This window comes from Capra hircus, chromosome 5 (assembly GCF_001704415.2).
Source record: "Capra hircus breed San Clemente chromosome 5, ASM170441v1, whole genome shotgun sequence".
Lineage (NCBI taxonomy): Eukaryota > Metazoa > Chordata > Mammalia > Artiodactyla > Bovidae > Capra > Capra hircus.
Window position 1 is genome coordinate 109,588,548 of NC_030812.1, and position 21,721 is coordinate 109,610,268.

General features: G+C 56.6%; 1 protein-coding gene across 3 annotated transcripts; it reads right to left on the reverse strand.

The window, feature by feature from the left end:
• PDGFB (platelet derived growth factor subunit B) lies at positions 1,057–21,146 on the reverse strand. Of its 3 annotated transcripts, none has more exons than XM_005681085.3 (7): positions 21,045–21,146; positions 12,611–12,707; positions 10,251–10,340; positions 8,909–9,117; positions 7,519–7,660; positions 2,995–3,145; positions 1,057–2,643 (listed from the first exon to the last, which is right to left on the reverse strand). In XM_005681085.3, exons 1-6 carry the CDS (start codon positions 21,105–21,107, stop codon positions 3,021–3,023), a joined length of 726 nt encoding a protein of 241 aa, XP_005681142.3. In that variant the 5' UTR covers positions 21,108–21,146; the 3' UTR covers positions 1,057–2,643; positions 2,995–3,020. The 3 variants fall into 3 exon arrangements, with proteins under 3 accessions (XP_005681142.3, XP_017904273.1, XP_013819807.2); XM_018048784.1 differs by having other exon boundaries at positions 1,057–2,494; positions 2,995–3,148; XM_013964353.2 differs by having other exon boundaries at positions 2,995–3,148.

Sequence of the window (21,721 nt, forward strand, 5' to 3'; positions counted from 1 at the left end):
ACCTCAGCCAACTTGTCACCAAGCTGCCAACTTGTCACTTACGCACTTCCAGTGACAGGGACCTCACTACTTACAGAGGCAAACTGGTTTTAGTTTTAGATTGTCCTTATGAGGAGTCAGATTCTCCACCTCCTAGGTTTCCCTGTCAGCCCCAGTCTGCCTAAGGGCTTCCCAGGTGGTGCAGTGGTCAAGAATCCTGCCAATTGAGGAGGCTCAAGAGATGTAGGTTGGGTCCCTGGGTCGGGAAGATCCTCTGGGGAAGGAAATGGCAACCCACTCCAGTATTCTGCCTGGAAAATTCCATGGACAGAGAAGCCTAGCCCATGGGGACCCAAAAAGTCCCCTAGTCCATGGGGGCCCAAGAAGTAGGACACGACTGAGCACACACACACACACACGGTCTGCCAGCAGTTAAGACCCAGATACATGTAGCATCTTTCTCATGAAATCAGACCCAAGTCTTCAGGGATGAGGGGAAGCACAGAACCCCACAGCTGAACCTTGGAGACCACAAGCCTCCTGCTCATCTTCTCGTGCTTCAGATGGGGCTCTGACCAGAGAGGGACTACAACTTGCACAAGGCCACACAGCTAGCTAAGGGCTGAACCAAGATCAGACCCCCGTCCCAACCTTGAGCTGTGCTCCTTCTAAACCCCACACTCCTCAGGGACCTCCTCCAGCCTTCCCCACAGTGGGTCTCCCCTCCCACAGCCAGTCCCAACCCGTGATGCTGAGGATCCGTTCTCTTTGTAGAGACCCTCAGACTAGAGAAATTCATCTCTTTTCACTGCCAGTGACGGGCACAGGGCTGGCATGTGGGGCCCAGGTATCACAAGCTGCAGTGGGACCTAGCTGTACAGAGTGGGTTGCCTGGCTCTCACCCACTCCCAGAGGCCTCCCTCAGAGCAGTAGGCTGGCATGTGTGCATAAGCATGTGTGAACGTGTGTATGTGTGCGTATGCGTGAGTTTGCGCCTGAGCCTCCGGGAGCGAGAGGAACACGCCGCAAGCTGTCGGTAAATCCTGCCAATGCAGAAAGGGTAATTGTCACACGCAGTGCCAACAGACAGATTTCCGGCGGATTCATTTGGTTTTGTTTTGTGGTTATTTTTTTTTTTAACCACTTTAAATACAGAATATAAATAAATTTTAAATTTAAAAAATAAAAGGAAAGCCCCCAAAAATATAACCACCGATTTTACAAACTGAAGGAAGCAGATTGGGAGACAGCGGGGAAGAGGGGAAAGTGCAGAAGGTGGAAAGGGAGGTGGGAGGTCAGACCCCACCCCTAGGGGGCCCTGGGGATCTTTTCCCTTTTCTCCCCCACTCCCAGCCCAAGAGCTGGTTTCCTGGGAGGAGTCACCAGATCTGGAACTCAAAAGGATCTAAGAGGAGGCGCGTGAGCAGGGGCATGGAGCAGGGTTGCCCCCTCCCTTGGAGACATTCTCTTGGGCTTTTCACACCTGCCTGAAGGGAAGACTGCTTGAGCTGAGGACTTGGGGTAATGGAGGCCACATGGACAAATGCTGCCTCCCTGCCCCTCACCAAGGGCTTACTCCTGTCTGACCACTCCAAATCGTGGGCTGGGTCATAGACACAGCCAGTCCACATGGAGCCTTCGTGTCAATTAGGAAAAGAATCCCTCCATTTGCCAAAAAATTGTCATAATAAATACACAAATTGGCCACGTCTATGGTGTGTGTGAACTGTGATCCCCGCATGCAGCGCCCTTGTGCAGTGCACACCCTGTACAACCTTACATGGCAGTCTTGGCTGGGCTGGGATACGATGGGCAGGCCCCCTGCTGCCCTCTGGCCCCTGGTTTTCTGTCCTACAGAGCAGTGACTGGGGTTATCTGGGGCTTCAATAAGGGGTCCAAGAGCCCCTTGGTGGTGCAGAGAAGGGAGGAGACACAGGATGGAGGTAGAGAGATGAAATGGGAAACAGTGAACTAGGGTGGGGAGTGGGAGGAGGCAGTGGATGCCCGGGTCACCACCTACATCCACCTTCAAAGCAAACGTCATCCCTAACCCGTCCGAGAGGGCACTTGACTGCCTGGTGCTCTTGCCACACCTGCCCAGGGGAGTCCACGTCTTCCAATAATTCAAACATATTAAATGAAAAGAAGCCACTGTGAGCAGAGGTGACCAAGGGGAGACGACCGGGCCTCGGCGCCGCAGGAGGGGTTCTCTCCAGTCTATGCTCCCCACGCGGTCTCAGCCACAGGAGTATGAGCACCCTGGCCGGCCTGAGGGTGCTCCCATCAGAGCTGGCTGGGGGTCCGGGGATCCTCAGGCCCATGTGCAGGGTGTCAGGCCAATCCACAGCACTGGGGAAGGAAGCCCCTTTCTCCCAACAGTGACCCCATCAGTCTCTCTTGCATTTCTATCCCGTTTTTGCCAGGTCAGGAGAGGAAGACAGCGATGGAGTCCAGGTCCTTCGTTTCCTTCTCGAGCTTCTTGGCAAGACGCTGGAGGCCACTGAGGGAAGACCCCCTGGTGGAAGGGTGGACAGACGCGTGGAGGGGTGGGGGAAGCACCATTGGCCGTCCGAATCAGGCATCGAGACAGACGGACGAGGGGAACAATATTATCTCTCCAAGGACCCCATGGGGGCAATACAGCAAATACCATATTAAATAACCCTGTAGGCCAAGCAGAGGGACACAGGGGTCAGAGACAGCCTGGGGCTCCATCCCATGCTCACAGACAACCAGGGGCAGGGTCGACCAGCTGTCCCTGATTTCTAGCAGCACTCAGGACTGGGAAATATGAGGTTTAGACCTCCTGATTCCTTTAAGATGTACTGGGACACAGCTGGGTCGGGGCCTCCCCCAGCCCCTCACCCAACCTGCCCCATGGAAAAACTCCACTGATAACTGGCAAGAGGGGATCAAGGCTTAGAGCCTGGATTTTATAAGGGAACTGCTTCTCCCCTCACCCCTGTCTCAGCCCAAGCCCAGGCCAGGGAGAAGGAGCAGAGTGCTGGCCCTCACCTGCCCACATTCTCCTGCAGATGCCCCTAGGCTCCGAGGGTCTCCTTCAGCGCCGTCTTGTCATGTGTGTGCTTGAACTTCCGGTGCTTCCCCTTCGGGGGCCGGCGGACTCGCACCGTCCGAATGGTCACCCGAGTTTGGGGCGTCCTGGCTGCTTGAGAGAAAGAAAGGTCTGGTTAGCAGGTGGATGAGACCGGCAGAGGTCGGGGCATGTCAATGCCCCCTTGACCAAGGCCACCACAGACCTCCTCAGATCCTGCAGGCTAAGGGGAGGGGAGTCTGGGACCAGACCTTCTGGGTTTGGATCCCAGCTCCACTGCTCACCAGCTGCACCTGAGGAACAATGACTGAGCCATTTTGCGCCTCTGCTTCCCCATCTGTGAAATGGGGATAACAGACTGTCCATTTCATAGGACTAAAATAACTGATAGTATGCTGGCCAACACAGAGAGGAGCAGATGATTTCTGGCCTCAGTTTATTTGTCATTACCCCACTGACACTGGCCCTTGTTTCCATGCCCTTGAACCTGGCCTGGACTTGGCCCCGCTAACCAATAAATATAAGGAGGCAGACTGGTACTGGCCAGGTCCAGACATAAGCCTTACGAAGGCCTGGCAGCTCCCGCCTTTGCACTGTGGGGAACCCTGTGCCTCCACATAAGAAGTCTGGTTCCCCTGCTGGGAATCCCATCTGTGGAGGCCACAGGGTGAGGAGAAGCCCTGGACTTCAGGGAGAGAGACAGAGGCCCAGTCGTCCCAGTGCAGCCTCCAGGTAACTGACTGCAACCGTAAGAGATGCCAGCAGGCCCACCCAGGTGAGCCCAGGCAACCCACAGACCAGAGAACAGAAAATGGCCACTGTCTTACGCCACTAAGTTTAGAGAAGTGATCAGCAAAAATAGCAGCTGCTCTTATTCACTTGTTTCTTTTTTCCCTAGTTTGACCTCCTACTGAGGTTTCTTCCTACCCACTTCAGCCCCTTCTGGTCGGTCATGGGATGGGGAAGCCACTGGGCTTTGAGCATAACCACACCTCCCACCAGGGACCTGGTCCTTTCTCTCCACTGTACCTATGGTCTACCTGGCCCTCACCACCAGTACAGCACGGTGGGCCAGACCACCTGCATCCAAACTGGGCTCTGCCAGGAGTTAGTTGGAAGCTTTGAGGAAAGCCATCCACACTCGCCGTGCCTCAATTCCCATACCTTTAAAACTGAGAACAGCTGCCCTGGCCTCCTAGGGTTAGGAGAGAATGCGTGGAAATCACCAGAAACCCTTAGCTAGCGCTTACCACGCACCTGGCAAAGTTCTAAGCCTATTCCTCCTCGCAGCAGACAGAGATGTGAATAGTTAACAGATGAAGAAACCGAGACAGAAAGTCTGGAATTTTAACCCAGGGACCTGCCTCTGGAATCCATGCTTTCAATCACTGGGCTGGAAATCACTGTGCCTGAAAGTCTTGGTCAAGGTTAGCACTTCGTTTCTGTCTCTCTTCCTCCTGGGCTGCTAAGTAGACAGCCTGGAAATGAAAGTTTTCTCTGCCAAGCTCAAGGCCCACCTCTTCCTGGGAGCCTTTGGAGTTTCCCCCTTGGCTCACCCAGCTCTCTGGGGACCAACACTTGACCTTCCACCTCACAGACACAAGTCCCCATGAGGCACTTATCCCACTGCAGCAAACGTGAAATTTAGGGACTCGGGTGGGTCTCAGATCCTTCTTGCGGGAGGCTGCCCAGGGGGGCCACTGAAGGGCCAGAGACCGAGTCATCAGCAGGACGCTAGGCTGGGCAAAGCCTGAGCAAGTTCAAGGTCATCACTCAGCTCATAAGTGACAGAGCAGAGATTTGAGCCCAGGAGGCCTGACACTGACCATCACATAAGCCACAGTGCCAGCTGCCAGAGGAACTGCCCCCCAGGGCCAAAATGCTGAAACTAAAATGGCAAGACCTACATAGCAAGTGGGTGAACATGCCTTGTAAGAAACTGGTTTAGAAAATCATATGAAACAGAGGCAGGGAAGAGAACCCCATTCTAAACATAAAGAAGAATATAATTTTTCCTGAATAGAAAGCACTCTCCATAGTAACTCTACAAATAATGTACAGCATGTCAGTTTGAAGCTGTCAAATTATCAGCCTTTCCCAGGGCATCCCTGCCTCAGCTCAGCTCTGAGAGCAGGAGGAAGAGGCTGAGACGGCTCTGCCTTCAGGGGGCTTGTTAGTAAGAAATGACAGTGAGATTGTCCTGCCCCTTAACCAAAGAAAGTTACTGAAAATCAAAACAGTCACTTGCATGGATTTTTTTTTTTTATGCTTACCTAATCCTATTGCCAGGAGAAATATCAACAACCTTAGATATGCAGATGACACCACTCTAATGGCAGAAATTGAAGAGGAACTAAAAAGACTCTTGATGAGTATGAAAGAAGAGAGCGAAAAAACTGGCTTGAAACTCAACATTCAAAAAACTAAGATCATGGCATTCGGTCCCATCACTTCATGGCAAATAGAACGGGAAAAAGTAGAAGCAGTGACAAGTTTTCTTTTCCTGGGCTCCAAAATTACTGTGGATGGTGACTGCAGCCATGAAATTAAAAGACGCTTGCTTGCTCCTTGGAAGGAAAGTTATGACAAACCTAGACATCGTATTAAAAATCAGAGACATCACTTTGCTGAGAAAAGTCCGTACAGTCAAAGCTATGGTTTTTTCCAGAAGTCATGTACAGATGTGAGAGCTGGACCATAAAGGAGGCTGAGTGCCAAAGAATTGATGCTTTCAAATTGTGTTGCTGAAGAAGACTTGAGAGTCCCTTGGACTGCAAGGACATCAAACCAGTCAATCCTAAAGGAAATCAACCCTGAATGTTCATTGGAACGTGTGATGCTGTTCACACGCTCACTTCAGCTTCAGTGATGCTGAAGCTCCAATACTTAATGTGAAGAGCCGACCTGCTGGAAAAGACCCTGATGCTGGGAAGGATTGAAGGCAAAAGGAGAAGGGGACGGCAGAGGATAACATGGTTAGGTCCCATTACCAACTCCAAGAAGATGAATTTGAGTAAGCTCCGGGAGATAATGAAGGACAGGAAAGCCCAGTGTGCTGCAGTCCATGGGGTCGCAAAGAGGCAGACGCAGCTCAGCGACTGAGCAACACTCCTATCAACTTAACGAGTCTCATAGAATCCTTACGTTTCTCTGAGGAAGAAAAGATAGCACAACACAGTCAAAAGAACCCCAAACTGGACGTTCCAAGACCTGGGTTCCAGGCTCAATTTTGCCATTGTGCAGCCCTCATTAAGTCCTTTAACCTGTCTGTGCTCCAGCAGCCCTATCAGTAACACTGAAGCAGGGGCTTGTCAGGTCATCACTAGCTCTAAAATGTTTAAATACTTAAAAAGAAGAAATGAGCCAGTGACAGCGGTCAGGGTGAGAGAAGAGCCAAGAACAAAACTTCAGAATACCTGAATTCTAGCTGTGCCCCTGTCTGAAACTGGCTGTGCGACCCTGGGCAAGACCTTGGCCTATCTAGGCCTCGGGCATCTCTTCCACTTACTGCAGAGGAGGCAACTGGAGATCACTTTTTAGCCCATTTCAGTTAAGTCCAACTGCAGGCATGTATGCACAGTTGTTTCGGTCGTGTCCAACCCTTTGCGACCCCGTGGACTGCGGCCCGCCAGGCTCCTCTGTCCACGGGAGTCTCCAGGCAAGAACACTGGAGTGGGTTGCCATTTCCTTCTCCAGGGGATCTTCCCGACCCAGGGATGGAACCCGCATCTCTTATGTCTCCTGCATGCAGGAGGTTCTTTACCAACAGTGCCATCTGGGAAGTACACGTAGTCAAAATCTCTCTGGTGATTTTCCCCCACTGCCCCTAATTCCTTCCTCAAGGCTACAAGGGGAAAAAAAAAAAAAAAAAAAAAAGGGTGGTGGCGGGGGGGAAGGCTACAAGGAATTAATTTGATTTTTCATCTCCAGGACAAGTCAAATATCTGAATATGATATATGCATGGGTTTTTCTCTTATCCAGGTCATGGTTCCTCCCACCGTTTCATGCACTCACTAAACAACGCAGGGGGCTGTGGTAGCAAGACAGGGACGGGGGCTGCTCTGGATGCAGTGGCCAGCAGACCTCTAAAAGGAGGTGACTTCTGACCTTAGACCCAAGTGAGGAATAGGAGCTAGGCTTGAGAAGAGCTAGGAGATGTGAATTTCACCCAGACGGACATGTGCAAAGGCCCTGAGGCAGAAACTTATCTGGCCACTCAGTGAGGCCACCCTTGCTGGGGTGGCATAAGTGAGGGGCACTGGTTGGAAACAAGGACAGAGCGCCAGCTGGGGGCTATATACTCGCATAAGCCCTCCCAGGCAGGGGAGGAAGCTGGACTGTTGTCAGCGCTATGAAAAGCTTCAGGTGAATTTAACCAGGGGCCTGCCTGATCCAATTCTCCCTGAGTGCCCCCAGCAGCTGCCACAGGAGAAGCGGGCTGCAGGGCTGAGCAATGAGAGGCGGACCTTGGATAAGCAGTTACCTCGCTGCTCCTGGGAACTCCCCGGGGTTCGGGTCACGGCTCGAGCCATCACCGTCTCACACCTGCACGCCAGGTGGTCCACCAAGGTCACTGTGGCCTTCTTAAAGATCTTCTTCTTCCGCACGATCTCAATCTTTTTCACCTGGAGGACAGAACCCCCAAAGTGCCTCTGAAGGGGACCACACGGGTTGGGGCCCGAGGGAGCTGCCTGCCTGCTCAGCATCCCCTGAGGTCATCTTTCCTCGAAAGCCCAGAGGGCGGCAGGGCAGGCGCTTCAGCCCGGACAATGGCAGGACTTTGCCCTCTGCCCTCATAGCTTTTCCATCAAAACAAGCCCTCCCCACCTGGCCTCCGGGCAGTCCCCTTAGGATCCCCCAGAGAGGGAGAAAGGCATTTCCGGGTTGAGTGTGGGGCCTGTGGTATCCTCATTCCCGGAGCGCCAGCCAAGGTCAGGGGCTGCGGCAGAGGCAGAGGCGGGGAGATGGTTGTCTGGAAGGAAGCAGGGGGAGGCTTTATCCAGAAGGGAGGCGGGAAGGGGGAGGTCAGCTGTCAGGTGTCCATCCATAGAGCTGGCAGGGCTGGGGACAGGAGATACCACGGCAGTGGATGCCGGGGTGGAGAGTGACATTGGTCATCTTGGGCCCAGGGCCCAGACTTGAGATAGAAGGGGGACACAAGAAAAGGCCGCGGCTGACCACAGGGGCGGGGAGTGTGGTGAGGAGGCCGAACACGTGGCAAGAGGAGGTAGGGGTCACCTGTCGGTCCTGGGCCCTGGGAAGGTGTGCCCACCACCCCACAGCTGCTGTGTGGCAAGGCTGGCCAGAGGGATGCGGAAACCTTTCTACGTGAATCAGAGAATTCTCTGGCCCTGCCCTGCCCTGCCCTATGGAGCTCCGAGGACGGCCTCTGCTCTAAAATTTCCCTTGAATCACAGTGTATACCCAATCTTTCCAGCAAAGGGGCAGGCTTCAGCCTTCTGACTCTCTGCTAGGGGCTGCCCCAGCTCTTGCAGGGCCTGCTGCCTTGGGGGGGGGGGTCTTCTGTGCCCCCCTTGGTGAAGACATGACTTGTTGAAGGGAGATAAGTGGGTGCTAAATATGCTGGGGCACCTATGAGCCCTTCTCTGTGTGGAAGGAAGAAAATGGAGATCCCTGTATAGGGGAGAGCTTTGGGGAAAGCTGAACAGCTGCCCAGAATATCCTGAGTGTCCAGTATGTTAGCAGACCTGTCTGTTGCAGGAACATTTGGGGATTTTATCCATCTGGGGGCTTGTCTGAGGCTCATGGTCAGCCCAGCCTTGGGGGCCTTCTCTGGACAGACCCCAGGGGCCCTCCGGGAAGGCCTCTGCACCCACCCCAACCCCATTCCGGGCTGGATGAGGCCTGCGCACCTGCACCTTCCGGTCCTGCACCTGCGTGGGGCGGCACTGCACGTTGCGGTTGTTGCAGCAGCCAGAACAGCGCTGCACCTCCACGCAGGGCGGCCACACCAGGAAGTTAGCATTGGTGCGGTCTATGAGGCGCCGCGAGATCTCAAACACCTCCGTGCGCGTCTTGCACTCCGCGATCACGGCTGGCTCTGCGGCGACCGTCGGGGAACCTGGAGGGAGCAGGGACCTCCTTCAGCGGGGGTGGACCTGTCCAGAGGCCCCCTAGCTGGTAGAAACGCCCAGGGCAGAGCCCCTCTAGGACTGCTCGCCTTCAGAAGCAGGCAAGGCCTGTCCCACCCCCTGCAACCCCGGGTTGGAAGGTTACCAGCCATGGGCCTTGGGCATGAGGCCTGGGGCCTCGTTTTCCCCATCTCCAAAATGGGGTTGAGGAGATCTACAACCTAGAACCACTATAAGGATCAAGTTAGATCGTTCTGAGAGTGCTGATCTGTGCTACATGTCAGTTCCTCCACCATTTTATTCTACAATTTCACACATTTATAAGTTCGCCCAGTATGTGGCCCTTACTTGTATATTACTTACACTGCTGTTTACACTGTAATATAGTCTTATCTTGTTGCTTTTTTCAAGCCTCAGTTTCCTCATCTGTGAAATGGGACAATAACTCTGCCTACCCTGCACTTGCCAGTTGAACAATTAATGGGAGTGAAACTTGGCCTTCAGCAGACTGACAGTCAGTGCTGGGGCAACTGCCATTTGTCTTTCACATACAGAGGGACTGAGGCTCTGAGAGCTAAGAGCCCAAATTAGCTGCCCAAATTCACAGAGTAAGGAAGGAAACCCAGGCCACTTGATTCTTATGTGGCAGGGCCCCAGCCTCAGTCTATAGCATTTTGGGACTGTAGGCAGAGAGGAGGAGGCACTTGGAGTGGGCACCTGCCTCCCTAAAAATGCTGCAGTGGGACCCAATGACCTATATCCTCCTTTGCTTGACGCACATCACCCCTTGCTAGCTGTGTGACCTCAGGCTGCTTCTTCACCCTCTCTGGGCCCCAGTTTTCAACTCTGTAAAATGAGGTCAATAATATCTGCCTCCCTGGTGGAACTAATGAACAAATGAGGTTTTAAAGAACTATACTGAGAAAAGAGTGTGTGTTGGGGGAGGGGAGAATGATGACTCATCTCCTGGGTAGAGGGTATTTAAGGATGGCTACACACTTTTAGCTCCACACCTTCCCAGGCGTCAGGACGAAGGAGCCGGCCCTCCAGCCTTGGGCTGGCCACGTCCCCAATTCTCTGTCCCTGGCTCCCACCTTTGAGGGGCCATCACCCTCAGTCTTACCTAGGCTCCTTCTCCCACGGGATAAGCTCTCGAGCTCGCCTCCAGAATGGGACCGGGTCAAGTTCAGGTCCAATTCAGCTCCGTCTTCATCTGGAGGAGGAGGTCAGACACACTGAGAACCGCCAGCCGGACCGAGGCTGGAATCTGATGGGAATTCCAGGACAGGTGGGAGGATTGCTCCCCTCCCCAACCCCCACTGGACCACCACCACTCCAGGGAATAGTGTCCCCTTCTGGCTCCCCGTACACCTGAGGGTCCTAGCTCTGAGGAGGGGCCCCTCCAGGCAAACAAACGCCCGGGTAGCCACAGGGCTCAGAGGGTGGCGGGGCCCTTTGACTGCATTGCCAAGGGATTGTCAGCCCCACTCCCGGCCCTTCCACCACATATTTGGACAGAACCCATGTCAATGGAGTTAAAAATAACCCATCCCCTTTGCTACTGTAAGAGAACCCTCCTTGGCCTCCAGGGCAGGGTGAGGACCCAGAGCTCTGAAGGCCAGTTTCCAGTGCCCCTCCGCCCAGCGTTCCCACAGGAAGTGCTGAATGGAGAAATTCCCAGCATCCCCAGGAGGGACCAGCATGCCCTGGACGCAGCCCCTCTGGAGCCCCGGACAATGGCGCAGTTGGGCGGGAGAGAGAGAGGGAAGGCGAGGGGTGGGGGTGGGGGCCAAAGACCGAGAGAAGGGTGGAGAGCCAGGTCTGCTGGGTAGGTGCACCCTTGCCCTGCCCCCTTTCAGGCATGAGTCTCTCTCCAGCCCCCAGCCTTTCACTGTGTTTATGTCTCTCCCTCTAACCTTGTGCCCCGTGTCTGCCCTCAGCTGTCCATTTACTCCTAAAGTCACAAACCACAGCTCCCTTCTCAAGCCTCGGTGTCATCGGCACGCCTTGAAGGCATCTCTCTCTCTAGCAGGCAGCCGGAAGCCGCTGCAGGAAGTGAGGGCTGCAGAGGACTCGGAGCTCCACGCTGAATTGTGTGCAGCCCCTTCTATCTCTCCGATGGTTCAAGGGTCAGCAAATGAACCACAGGGACATGGAGAACAAGCTCCTGCCCACTTCACACAGCACCTCACCTCTGTTCTTCTGTCTCCCCAGCCCGCTGGCCCTGCCCAAGACAAAGCTCCCTGCTCATCCGTGCAGGCTCCTGGGGGGGGTCCTGTTCGGAGGAGACCGTGCCCTAACTGGTGCCTTTCCGTCTAATCTGCTGCTCCTGCGTCTGTCTGTCCTTCTTACTCCCTTCCTTTCTCTCTACCATCTCTGGAATGTCCCTGGTGGGGAGGAGATGGGGAAAAGATGTGCTTTGTGGAAGGGTTAAGTTGATTGGGAAAAAAATAGCCACATGGTTGCCTTGAAACAGGCCCACTATTGAAAGGTTCGTCTCGGAGATCCCGACCTCCACCAGGGGTACGTAGGGGCTGCCCGAGGGTGGGGGCCAAGGGCCTTGGAAAGAAACAGCAGAAAGGCTAAATTTGGCAGTTGCCCCATTGTGTTGACCAGGGCTGGCCAGTCGGGCATGGGGTGAGGGGTGTGGGAGACGTGGGGTGGGGGGCCTGGTGAACAATAGGTGGGCCCAGCTGGGTCCCCCTCCCGCCTGCCTCGCCAGCCCCCGGCATAGGCAGGTTTGAAAGGGCCCGAGAATGCTTTTGAGAGGGAGCCAGGGGCCCAACGGGGAGAGGAAACAAAGGCAGGAAATGCTGTCCCCCGTAGATAGCAGTCTGGGCAAGGATTACAAAGTGACAAAGAGACAAAACCCCAGAGGGAAGGGGAGCTGGGGGTGCAGGGGGGGTGCCGACCAGGGCTCCAGGGAACAGGCCAGAGGTTAGAATAGAAAGGAATTTGCTCTGAAGACAGCGTTTATAAATACATTCCCGACCCAGCCCGTCAGCCCCGCCACGTGTGTGCCACTAAGCACGTGCCCATGTGCTGGGCGCGCTCTTGGGCATGGGCAGGGCTCCCCACTGGTCCAGGCCAGGTGTCCCCGGGAGACCTTGGAGACTGGGCGCTCGGCCAGACAGGCAGGGAGATGGCGCCTCCCACCCCATCCTCCCTGGCTGAGTCCACACCTGGATAGACATTCAGCAGATGCCCTGGGCACCTTCTCCCCGCCCCCTCCTCTTGGGACCCCGCCCTCTGCACCCTCGCCAGAGCCACATGTGGGAGCTTCGCTTGCCACGCCCCACGTCCCAGGTAACAACCCGCCTGCCTGCTCAGCCCTGCCCTGGACAGGTGTGGCCAAGCCCTCCCAGGCAGCCACAGGCCTCTGGTCCTCTGGATGTCAAGGAAGAAGGTATGTCCTTGCCCGGCCCCTCGAGGACCCCCAGGACTCAGCGAAAGGCCAGAGCACTGGGTGAGGATTCAATTTACCTACGGAGTCTCCATGCAGCAGGCGCTGGAGGTCATCGAAGGAACGGATGGAGTGGTCACTCAGCATCTCGTAGAGCTCCTCGGGGATGGGGTCTCCCTGCCAGGCAAAGACGGGGGGCCAAGTGAGCAGAGAGCCAGGGCTTTCCAGCCATGGCCCTCTTCCCGCCAGCATACACACACACTCCCTCCCATGGGAAGTTCCCACAGGGCCCCTTGGCCAAGGGCAAGTGGACAACCAGGATGAAGGCATGTGGGGGTGGGCTGAGGGCAGATTCCAGGCTGGACAACCAGAAGCACAGAAACCTGGGACCAAGTCTCCAAGACCCAGCTCAGTTCTGTGTCCCTCACCCCAAACAGAACCCCAGCTTGCTTTAAAGTTAGATTTGACCGTATTTATCTGTCTCCCCTTGAAATCCATATTCTTGCCTGGAGAATTCCACAGACAGAGGAGCCAGGTGGACTAGAGTCCACGGGGTAGCAAAGAGTCAGACATGATTGAGCGACTAACACACACACACACACACACACACACACACACCTGTCTCCCCATCACACTACAGGTTCCGGGGGCTCCAACAATCTGATTTCTGCTTCCCTTCCACACCTGACAGCTAAAGGCAGCCAGCATTTGTCGTGGGAGATCGAATTATCCCCATTGGACAGATAGAAAAACAGTGGCTCCCATGGCTGATTCATGTCAATGGATGGCAAAACCCATCACAATATGGAAAGTAATTATCCTCCAATTAAAATAAATTAGTTAAAAAGAAAGAAAACTCAAAAAACAAAGAGAGGCTCAAAAAGGTGACATCCTTTGTCAGAACCCTATAGCTGATTTTCGGCAGAAGCTGCATTCAAATCCAAGTCTTTATGATGGCAGAACCTGTACTCCTGGCCTCCTGGGTATACAAGGTGTTTAATAAGTGCTTGAAGAGTTGGATGGTCTCAGGAGGCCACATGTACTTGTCTTATCTGTTCAGCCTCTCACTCAGAAGAGGAGAGAAGGGAATCCTCAGACACGGCCAGGAAACCTGAAGGTTCACCCGCACCCCATGCCCAACCAAACCCTATTTTTAGAGCCCCTCTGGCCTGCCACCAAAAACACTTGAAACTTAATAAGCACTTTAACAGGCCCTGTTCGAAGCTGGGCTTCCTCCAGGGAAATCACAGGTCCCACAATAACATGACAGCAGCCCTCATAGGAAGGTCACGGCCACGTCCCCCACGGTCTAGGGAGACCCGAGGGGCTGACGGCAAAGGTCTAAAGGAAGAGGTGAAGGCAGAACAGAGGCTGGAAAGCAGACGCTGACCATCAGCGTCTCTGGGCAAAGAAAATGCGCGAGATCGGCTGCAGGTCCAGACTCACACCCCTGCAGACACATGCGCGTGCACATGCAAACACACAGAAGGGCCCTGTCTTGTGGAGGAGCCCCAGGGAGGGCATCAGCAGACCGGACTTACTACCGCCTGACCTTGGGTTACACAGTTCCCGCCTCAGTCTCCCCAGATTAAGACAAGAGGTGCTCCTGCTCCAGCTAGTTCTCTCTACGTTCCAAGGACTGGAGCGCTAAGAGGCTCTGCACAGGCTGTCTTGAGAAAGGGCTGCCTTCTCCCTGCCTGACAGGTGAAGGAGGTCATCCTGCCTTGTGGCCAGTCCCAGGGATGCTCCCAGAAAGGTTTGTTAGGAGCCTGGTGATTGATGAGGTTTTAGCCTCCGCCAAAGCTCCATTTCCTCACCTAAGGGTCCCATCACTTGCAGCCCTGGCCACTGGAGTCAGCCCTGGAACCAGAAGACCCAGGGTGGAGCACAGCCATGCTTTTAAAGCAAATTCCTTAAAGAGCCTTGAGCTCAGTTGCTTCATTTGAATGTGGAGCTTATAATCCTGCCCGGTGCCCAGGGCTGTCAGGAGAGAAGGGTGAAGGTCTAGCAGTTAAGCCTGGCTGGAAGCTCAGGTCCACGACTGCACAGCCGGGAAACCAGATGATACGAGTGTGAGATGGGAAGGATATCAACTCGGTTGGCCCGCACTTGCCTTTCCCATCTCCAGCCTGACCTGCCTCCTCCCACCCAGAGAGACGACGCCTTTGTTGGTCTCCAGATGTGAACACAGAACCCAGTTCATGCAAGGGAAAACAGGGGCTGGTCTCCAGTGAAGCCCAAAGCGGGCCATGCCCCCCGAGAGTTCTGTCTATCTCAGAGCGAGTAGTCCAAAGAGCTGGATTCCCCCTCCACTGCCACTGACTGTCCCGTGAACTCAGGTTGGCCACCGCCCCTCTCTGGTCCTGGCTCTCATCTATGAATAGAAGGGGTTGAAGACACTTGATTCAATTCTCATCCTGCCTGGGGGTGGCTAGAGAAGCAGGAGAGGGAAGCCAAGGATGGGGTACCCAGCCAGGTCTCCCCGGCTTCTTGTGGAGTAATAATTCATAATTCCCCAGGAGAGGAGCCCAACAGCCCAGGACCGAATGGCACATAGCACTCATGCCAAGACCTCCTTGCCCCCTAGAGCGCCGGCTGCAGCTGCCAGTGATGGCAGAGTAGGCAGGTCCCCAAACCGGCCTAGCAGATGCTCCTGACTCGGTTGATGATGCCAAGAAGATGCCATCTCATGGAAGCAAACCCAGAACCTCCCAGCCTGAGAGGGGAAGAGCCTGGGAGAGAGACTGGGGAAGTGGGAGAAGCACACAGTAGGTGCTCAATAAATGCTGGTAAAATGCATGGAGGACTCTCCCCCTCTCTCTGGGGTTCCCTTCTGCATGATTCTCCCACCCCATCCACCAGGAGGACCACTCCCCAAGCACCCTGCCTCCTAAAGAGTCTACTTTTTTTCTAAGCAGAGAGGTGATTCCTGCACGTGCTTTCTGTAATTTGGCCACCAGATGCCCAGAGTCCCCTGAGAGCTCCTGGATTTGATGCTAACACCACAGCTAATGTCTATGAAGTGCTAACCACAAGGCAGGCACTGAGCTAAATGCTGTACCAATGACCAAACCCAAGAGGCTGGCGCTGCTTTTATTCCCATCTTCCAGATGAGGAAGCTGAGGCTCAGAAAAATTAAGTAAACAGCTACAGGTCTACACAACTCCTAAGAGGCAGAGCAGAGCCCCCTCTCTCAGCACCACGGAGGTGATCCTCAGTTGCTGTCGGCTCCCCACCCTGTGTGTGTCATGAGCAGTGGTTCTCAATCAGGGGCAAGTGGGCCTCCAGGGGACACTGGCCATGTCTGGAGGCATTTTTGGTGGTTACAAATAGAGGAATGCGGCTGGTATCAAGTAGGTGGAAGCCAGTGCAGCTGCTAGACATCCTCCTATGCACAGGACAGCCTCCATCTATAGGATTCTGTGGCCCCAAACATGCACAGTGCAGAGACGGAGAAGCTCTGTAGTAGACAAAAAAGGCAAAGGCTTCAGCCGTCATGGAAACCGGGTTCTTGGAGTAAGTATTTTATTTATTTATTTGTTGGCCTAGTGGCATGCTGGATCTTAGTTCCCCCACCAGGGTTCAAACCCATGCTCCCTGCAGTGAAAGAACAGAGTCTTAACCACTGGGTCACCAGGGAAGTCAGGGAGTTAAGTCTTTTAACAACCTAAAACCTCAGCTTCTTTATCTTTGAAATGGGGCTCACAATACCTCGCAGGGGTTGGCCGGGAGAATCAGACCTTGCAGAGCAGCCAACAGATTGATGGGTAGTTAATGAGCCCCGCTATGGTCCGCATCCACTCCTTCTGTGTGGCTCCTTGAGGGCAGCAGTGAGCAGCACGCATGCGTGGGGCCAGCAGTGCAGGACATTTTTGAGGATAACAGTGGGTGGGTGGAAAGCTGCCCACCCAGGAGAGATATGTGACTGTGCGAAGCACAGGAAATGACACCTGAGCCCCACACTGGCACTTGCCGGGGGGCCCTGTAGGCTGGTGGGTGAGTCCCTTCCGGGGCTGGGGGTGGTTGAGAGGTGGGGACATTTTGCCTTGTGGTCAGCTCCAGGATGCGATGCCCTGCGGGGACTCGGGGCACCTGCCAGGGGTCAGAGTCTCCTCGTGGCGTGGGAGGGTGAGCAGCCCAGAGCCTGGGTTTCCTGAGCACAGGTTCTAGAAACCTCCTTAAGGTAGGAAGCTCCCCCTCAGAAATGGGAAAGGAGGCCTGGCACCCTGATAAAGCTGCCCCAGATCTCAGGCCTGGGGTTCCTGGCAGGGCGAGGGCGTGGCGAGAGAAGGCAGCTGGGGCACAGCCAGCCTCCTCGGGAGCCAAAGCAAACAGCCTCCTCCCCACCCCACCCCACCCCACCCCCAACGCCAGCTGCAGAGGTAGGAAGGGCACGAGCTGGCTGAGGCCAGGTGAATTACCTGCTCCCAGTCAGGCTGGCAGATTAAAGGGGCTTGGACCCCACCTTCTGCCTGGGCCTCAGCACGCGCACACAGATACACACTCCCCAGGCTGCCTGAAGTTCCGCTGTGGGAGACGACAAGGGCTTGGCCCAAGCAACCAGGGGCGTTGTCAGTGGCTGGCAGAGGAAGAAGGCCTTGGAGCACCCGCCTGCCTGAGAGTCTCAGGCCTGATTTAGATTCGATGCCAAAGCCAAGCCCTTTGAAGAAGCCTTCTCTGGGCAGACCATAGAAGCCTTTTAGAACCAGCCTTTCCCACCAGCATTTCCCTGCCCTATTGCTCCTGGGACCCTCCCTCTCCACCATCCTTATTACTGTTAGCCCAGCCCCCACCCCCACCCCCTACCCCAGTGGGCTCCCTCCTCTCCTTCCAGCAGAAAAACTGTTAGACGGGAGAGAGAGGCCAGAGCAGCGATTACAATCCTGGCAGTCCACTGCAATCACTGCCCCCAGCCACCACCACCACCCTGATCCCAACTCCCAGCATCCAGTGGGGCCCAGGAATTTGCATTTTCAAGAGACCAGGTAATTCTGCTGCTCTTGAGAAACTCTGAGCTTATCTAGTCTTCTCTCTCTCTCTCTCTCTCTCTCTCTCTCTCTCTCTCTCTCTCTCTCTCGCTTTTAGATGGTGGAAACTGAGGCCCAGCTCAAAACACCCAGAACTATTTGTGATCTCACTTTCCTTCTGTTTCTTCCCCTCTGTCCAGTCCAATCTTGGCAGTCTAAGTCCCAAGACACGGAAAAGAAAGACATGCTTGTCTTTCAAGACTGGGGGATGCTGCAGGGGACTCGAAGATGTCTGCTGGAGGGCAGGAGAGCTGTACTGGGCTGCCCTGGGTGAGGACGGAATGAGGCCGTGTTTATAAAGCACTTAGCAAGCCTGAGATACACGTCCGGTCCTTCCCTCCCCCCTTCAAGGATTCACTGTCCTCTCCACAAATATTTACAGATTATCCATCATGGCCAGGCACCATTCTAAGCAGGGGAGACAGTGGTGACCAAGACAAAAGCTGTCTAGTGGAGTTTACACTCCAGTGAGGAAAAATGGGTAAGAAACAACCAAATAAATCAGAAAATGAAGATAATTGCACTAGACGGGGTACTTCAATGGAGAAGGGGGGGGTGGTGAGGGAAGATTCTGAGAGGGTCTTAGGAGGTCCATGGCAAGTTATTTCTTTACTACTTCTGCTGAATCAATCTTTCTCACACACACACACATACACACACACAGTTCCTAGGTCTTGCACCAGAACCTTCAAATTCTGTTTGATCCTAAGCTTGCAGACACTTCCAGGGTTGGGAGATTCCAGCAAGTCAGTCTCCCACTAAGTAAGAGCATTAGCAAATAAGAAAGAAGCTGGGTGATGAAGGTCTGTGGGCCCTTCACTTCTTCTTGGCAGAAGGGTGCTGAGGCCAGAGGCATCACATGATGATGAGTGTCACCCTCCCGGAAGCCAGCTCAGCTAATGGAGATGAGACCTTATGGACTTCAGCCGACCCTCAACCAGGCCCCACCTCAGAGCTCCCTACTCTTCCTTCCCAACTGCTGGCATACAGGGGACAGGACCAACCTCAAGGCTACCTCCACCAGGAAGCCCTCCTGGATTGGCTCCCATGTCACTGGGTTTTCCCTTTTCCCTTTAGGTCTCCTCCCTCAGAGCCTCCTGAGGCTTACTCAGGCTCTGCAGGAAAGTGCTTCATAAACTGCAAAGCACGACACAACCGTGAGTTCCTGAAGACTACGTTCAAGGATGCTGTGATTCAAGTGAGGAGAGAGGCACCAGCTTCCTGGCCAGAGCCTCCGCACCAAGCACACACCCCCATGGAGTTGTGGAACAGGAGGAGGAGGTGCTGGATGAAGCTGGAAATGGAAAGGGCAGGCCTGCAGAGGCCTTTTCCAGCTGTCACCCAGCCTCCCCAGAGCCGGCTGGGGAGGGAAAGACGAGTGAGCCGGCAGGGATGGGAAACCCCCTCAAGCGGTTCAGGAACCACAGTCTTGGCTAGGTTCAAAGCTGGGCCTATGTGAAGGGAGAAGTGCTCTGGACATCACAGCGGCCCCAGTCACACAACATCTTTTTCGGCCACCTGAGGATGGTTTGAAAAAGCAGCTACAGAGGGGTCATGCTTGAGGGGCGTCGGGCTGACCTGACAAGGCAAAAACCAGCGCGTGCCGTGGAGCCGGACCCTGACGGGAGGGTTCCTGTTTCCATCCCCTCATCGGACCCAGGAAGGAAATGGGGTGGCTGCAGAGGTGACCAGGTTCCAGGGCCACCTGTTGCGCGGGGGAGGGAACCTGGTACAGGGTGGGTATACGAGCCCTGCGTGCCCGTGTGCGTGCGTGGGTGTGCGCGCACGTGTGCTGAAGCTGCGTGTTCGGGGGCCGTGCGTACGTGTGTATGCGGTGCGCGCGCGTGTGCCCCGCGTGTGCACGGGCGTGGCGGCGGCGGCGGCGGGCGCGCGACCCGGCCGCGGTAGTGCGTGCCCGTCGCTTTGCGCACCCGCCCGCCCGCCGGAGCGCAGCATCGCCTCCGGCCAAGAGTGTGCATGCGTGGGGTGAGTGAGCGCGAGTCGGGGGGCCGGGCGGGGTGGGCTGCGGAGAGCAGAGGCGGGGGCGCTGCCGCGGTTCCCAGGACGCCCTGGCACCGGGCCCAGCCCCCCAGGCCCCGCGGCGAGGCAAGGCGGCAGCTGGGGCCGGCCGGCGCCCCCCTCCCCAACAGCTGGCCGCGGCCCGGGGGGCTGCGGGAGCGGAGAGGAGGGGACGTCGGGAGGGGCCTGCAGGCGGTCGGGCCGAGCCCCGCGTCCTCCCTCCCGGGTGCTGCCGCCGGGGTGGGGGGGGGCGGGTGGCCGCGGAAGGGCGGGGCCCCAGGGCGGGCGGCCGGCGGCCCTCGAGGAGCCCCGAGAACAAAAGGAGACGGCGACGGCTCCTCCGTGGTCAAAACAACCTGCGCTGGCGGCGGCCCAAGGCCCGGCCGCGGCCTCGGAGCTCTTCACCTTAACCCCTTCGCCGCCGCCGCCTCCTTCCTGCGCCTCGTCGGAGGCCGAGAGCGGCCGGTCCTCCCCCAGGGAGCGGGCGAGGTGCGGGCTCCCGGCCGCGGCCGAGCGTTGGCGGGACGGGACCCAGGAGCGGCGCGCGGCCCGCCGCCCTCTCCTCCCCGGCACCTCGCGCCTCCTCCCTGCCCCGCCCCCTTTCCCACCTGGATTCCGGGTAGACTTGCCAACTCACTGCTACGTGAGGCTGGGGGGGTGCGGGGGACCCGTACGATCTGATAGCTCCCGCAGACGTTTCCCTATCCCAGCTTCCTTGCTGCGGGGCTTTTCGAGGCGGCGCGCTCCGCACCCTGCGGTCGGGGGAAGAGAGGTGCGTCCTCTCGCAGGGTGCGGGCGCAGGTATGGCGCGGCCTCAGGCACACACCGCCACCGGGGCTGGATTCCCTACAAGCCCCTGCTCCGCCCCTCAGGCCAGGTGCCCCAAACCTCTCTCTGCACCCACCGCGCCCGTAGACTGCAAGCGGCTCCGATACTGCACTCTGGGGCCGGGCAAGACCTGCACGGCCCGATGGGCACCCGCCCCGACCGGGAGCAGGAGCCGGGGTTCGCAGACCCCCGCCGAAGCTTGGTGTGGCTGCCACCCGTGCGCGAGCTCGCACCTCCGGGGCAAACCGGGTCCTGGGCAGGACCTAAGCTTAACCGAAGTGGGCTCTCGAGGACGCGCTGCCTGCTGCCTAGGCAGCACCCCACCCCTCTCGCTTGGGCTAGGAAGGGGCTTATTCTCGGGTTCCTGGAGGGGTGGGGGACAGGACCACACACACCTCCTCCCCTGACGCTTAAAAGATCGGAGATCTGAGATCCCCCCAGGGAAAAGAAAGCCACGGCTGCCCCTCCCCTTAGAGCCTAGCACTCCCGGACCTCGCTTTGCAGCCTTCGGAGGTCACCTCACGCCCGCCGCCAAGCCCACGGGTCCAAAGTTCACTGCAGCGAAGGGAGGGGGCGATCGGGAGGCAGGGATGGGGGTAATGAATGAAGCGAAGCAGCCCCAGCCGCCGTCGCAACTCACCTCGGCGCTGACCAGACGCAGGTAGCAGCAGAGAGACAGGAAGAGCGCCCAGCAGCGATTCATGCCGACTCCGGGCCCGGCCCCGCGGGGCCCCGGACGCGTGGACCGAGCGCGCCGCCCCCGCGGCCAGGGTGGGGGGCGGGGGCTGGGGAGGGAGGTGGGCTCTGCTCGGGTCTGCGGCGATCAGGCTCTCAGGCCGCTGCAGCCGCCGCCACGGCTCACCCGCATGGCCCCCGGGCGCCGCCGCCCCCAGCCCGGGCTCCGTCGTTGGGGGGTTGGGGAGGGCCTGGGCGCGGGACCAGGGTCCGAGGCCGCTACCTGGGCGGATCCCGAGCCCGAGCGAGCATCCACGGCCGGAGGGCTGCGTCGCGAACCAGCCGAGGCTTCTAGCCGTGTGGGGGCGCCCAGGGGACTCCAACCTCCAAGAGGAAAAAGAACACGGCAGTCGATGGTTCGTCTTCACTCGCCGGCTAAAGGCGTTTTCCTCTGCCCGCTGGCTTAGCTTTTTTGCAACATTTTCTGGAAAGGTCCCTGAAGTCGGAAAGCGCAAAGCTGGGCACCTCAAAGCCAAAGTCTCCCCAAAAAAACTTTTTCCAAAGTTGGTTCTGCAGCGGCGGCTCGAGTACCCGGGCAGGGAGAGGTGCAAACTCCCGCCCGGGCCGGGTAGGGGGGGCCGG

Coding starts and splice junctions, on each gene's coding strand:
- PDGFB (XM_018048784.1), bottom strand. CDS start 21,107: ATGAATCGCTGCTGGGCGCTCTTCCTGTCTCTCTGCTGCTACCTGCGT. Junction 12,708..21,044: donor TGCGTCTGGTCAGCGCCGAG/GTGAGTTGCGAC, acceptor TTTGCCTGGCAG/GGAGACCCCATCCCCGAGGA. Junction 9,118..10,250: donor CCGTGGGAGAAGGAGCCTAG/GTAAGACTGAGG, acceptor TGCTCCCTCCAG/GTTCCCCGACGGTCGCCGCA.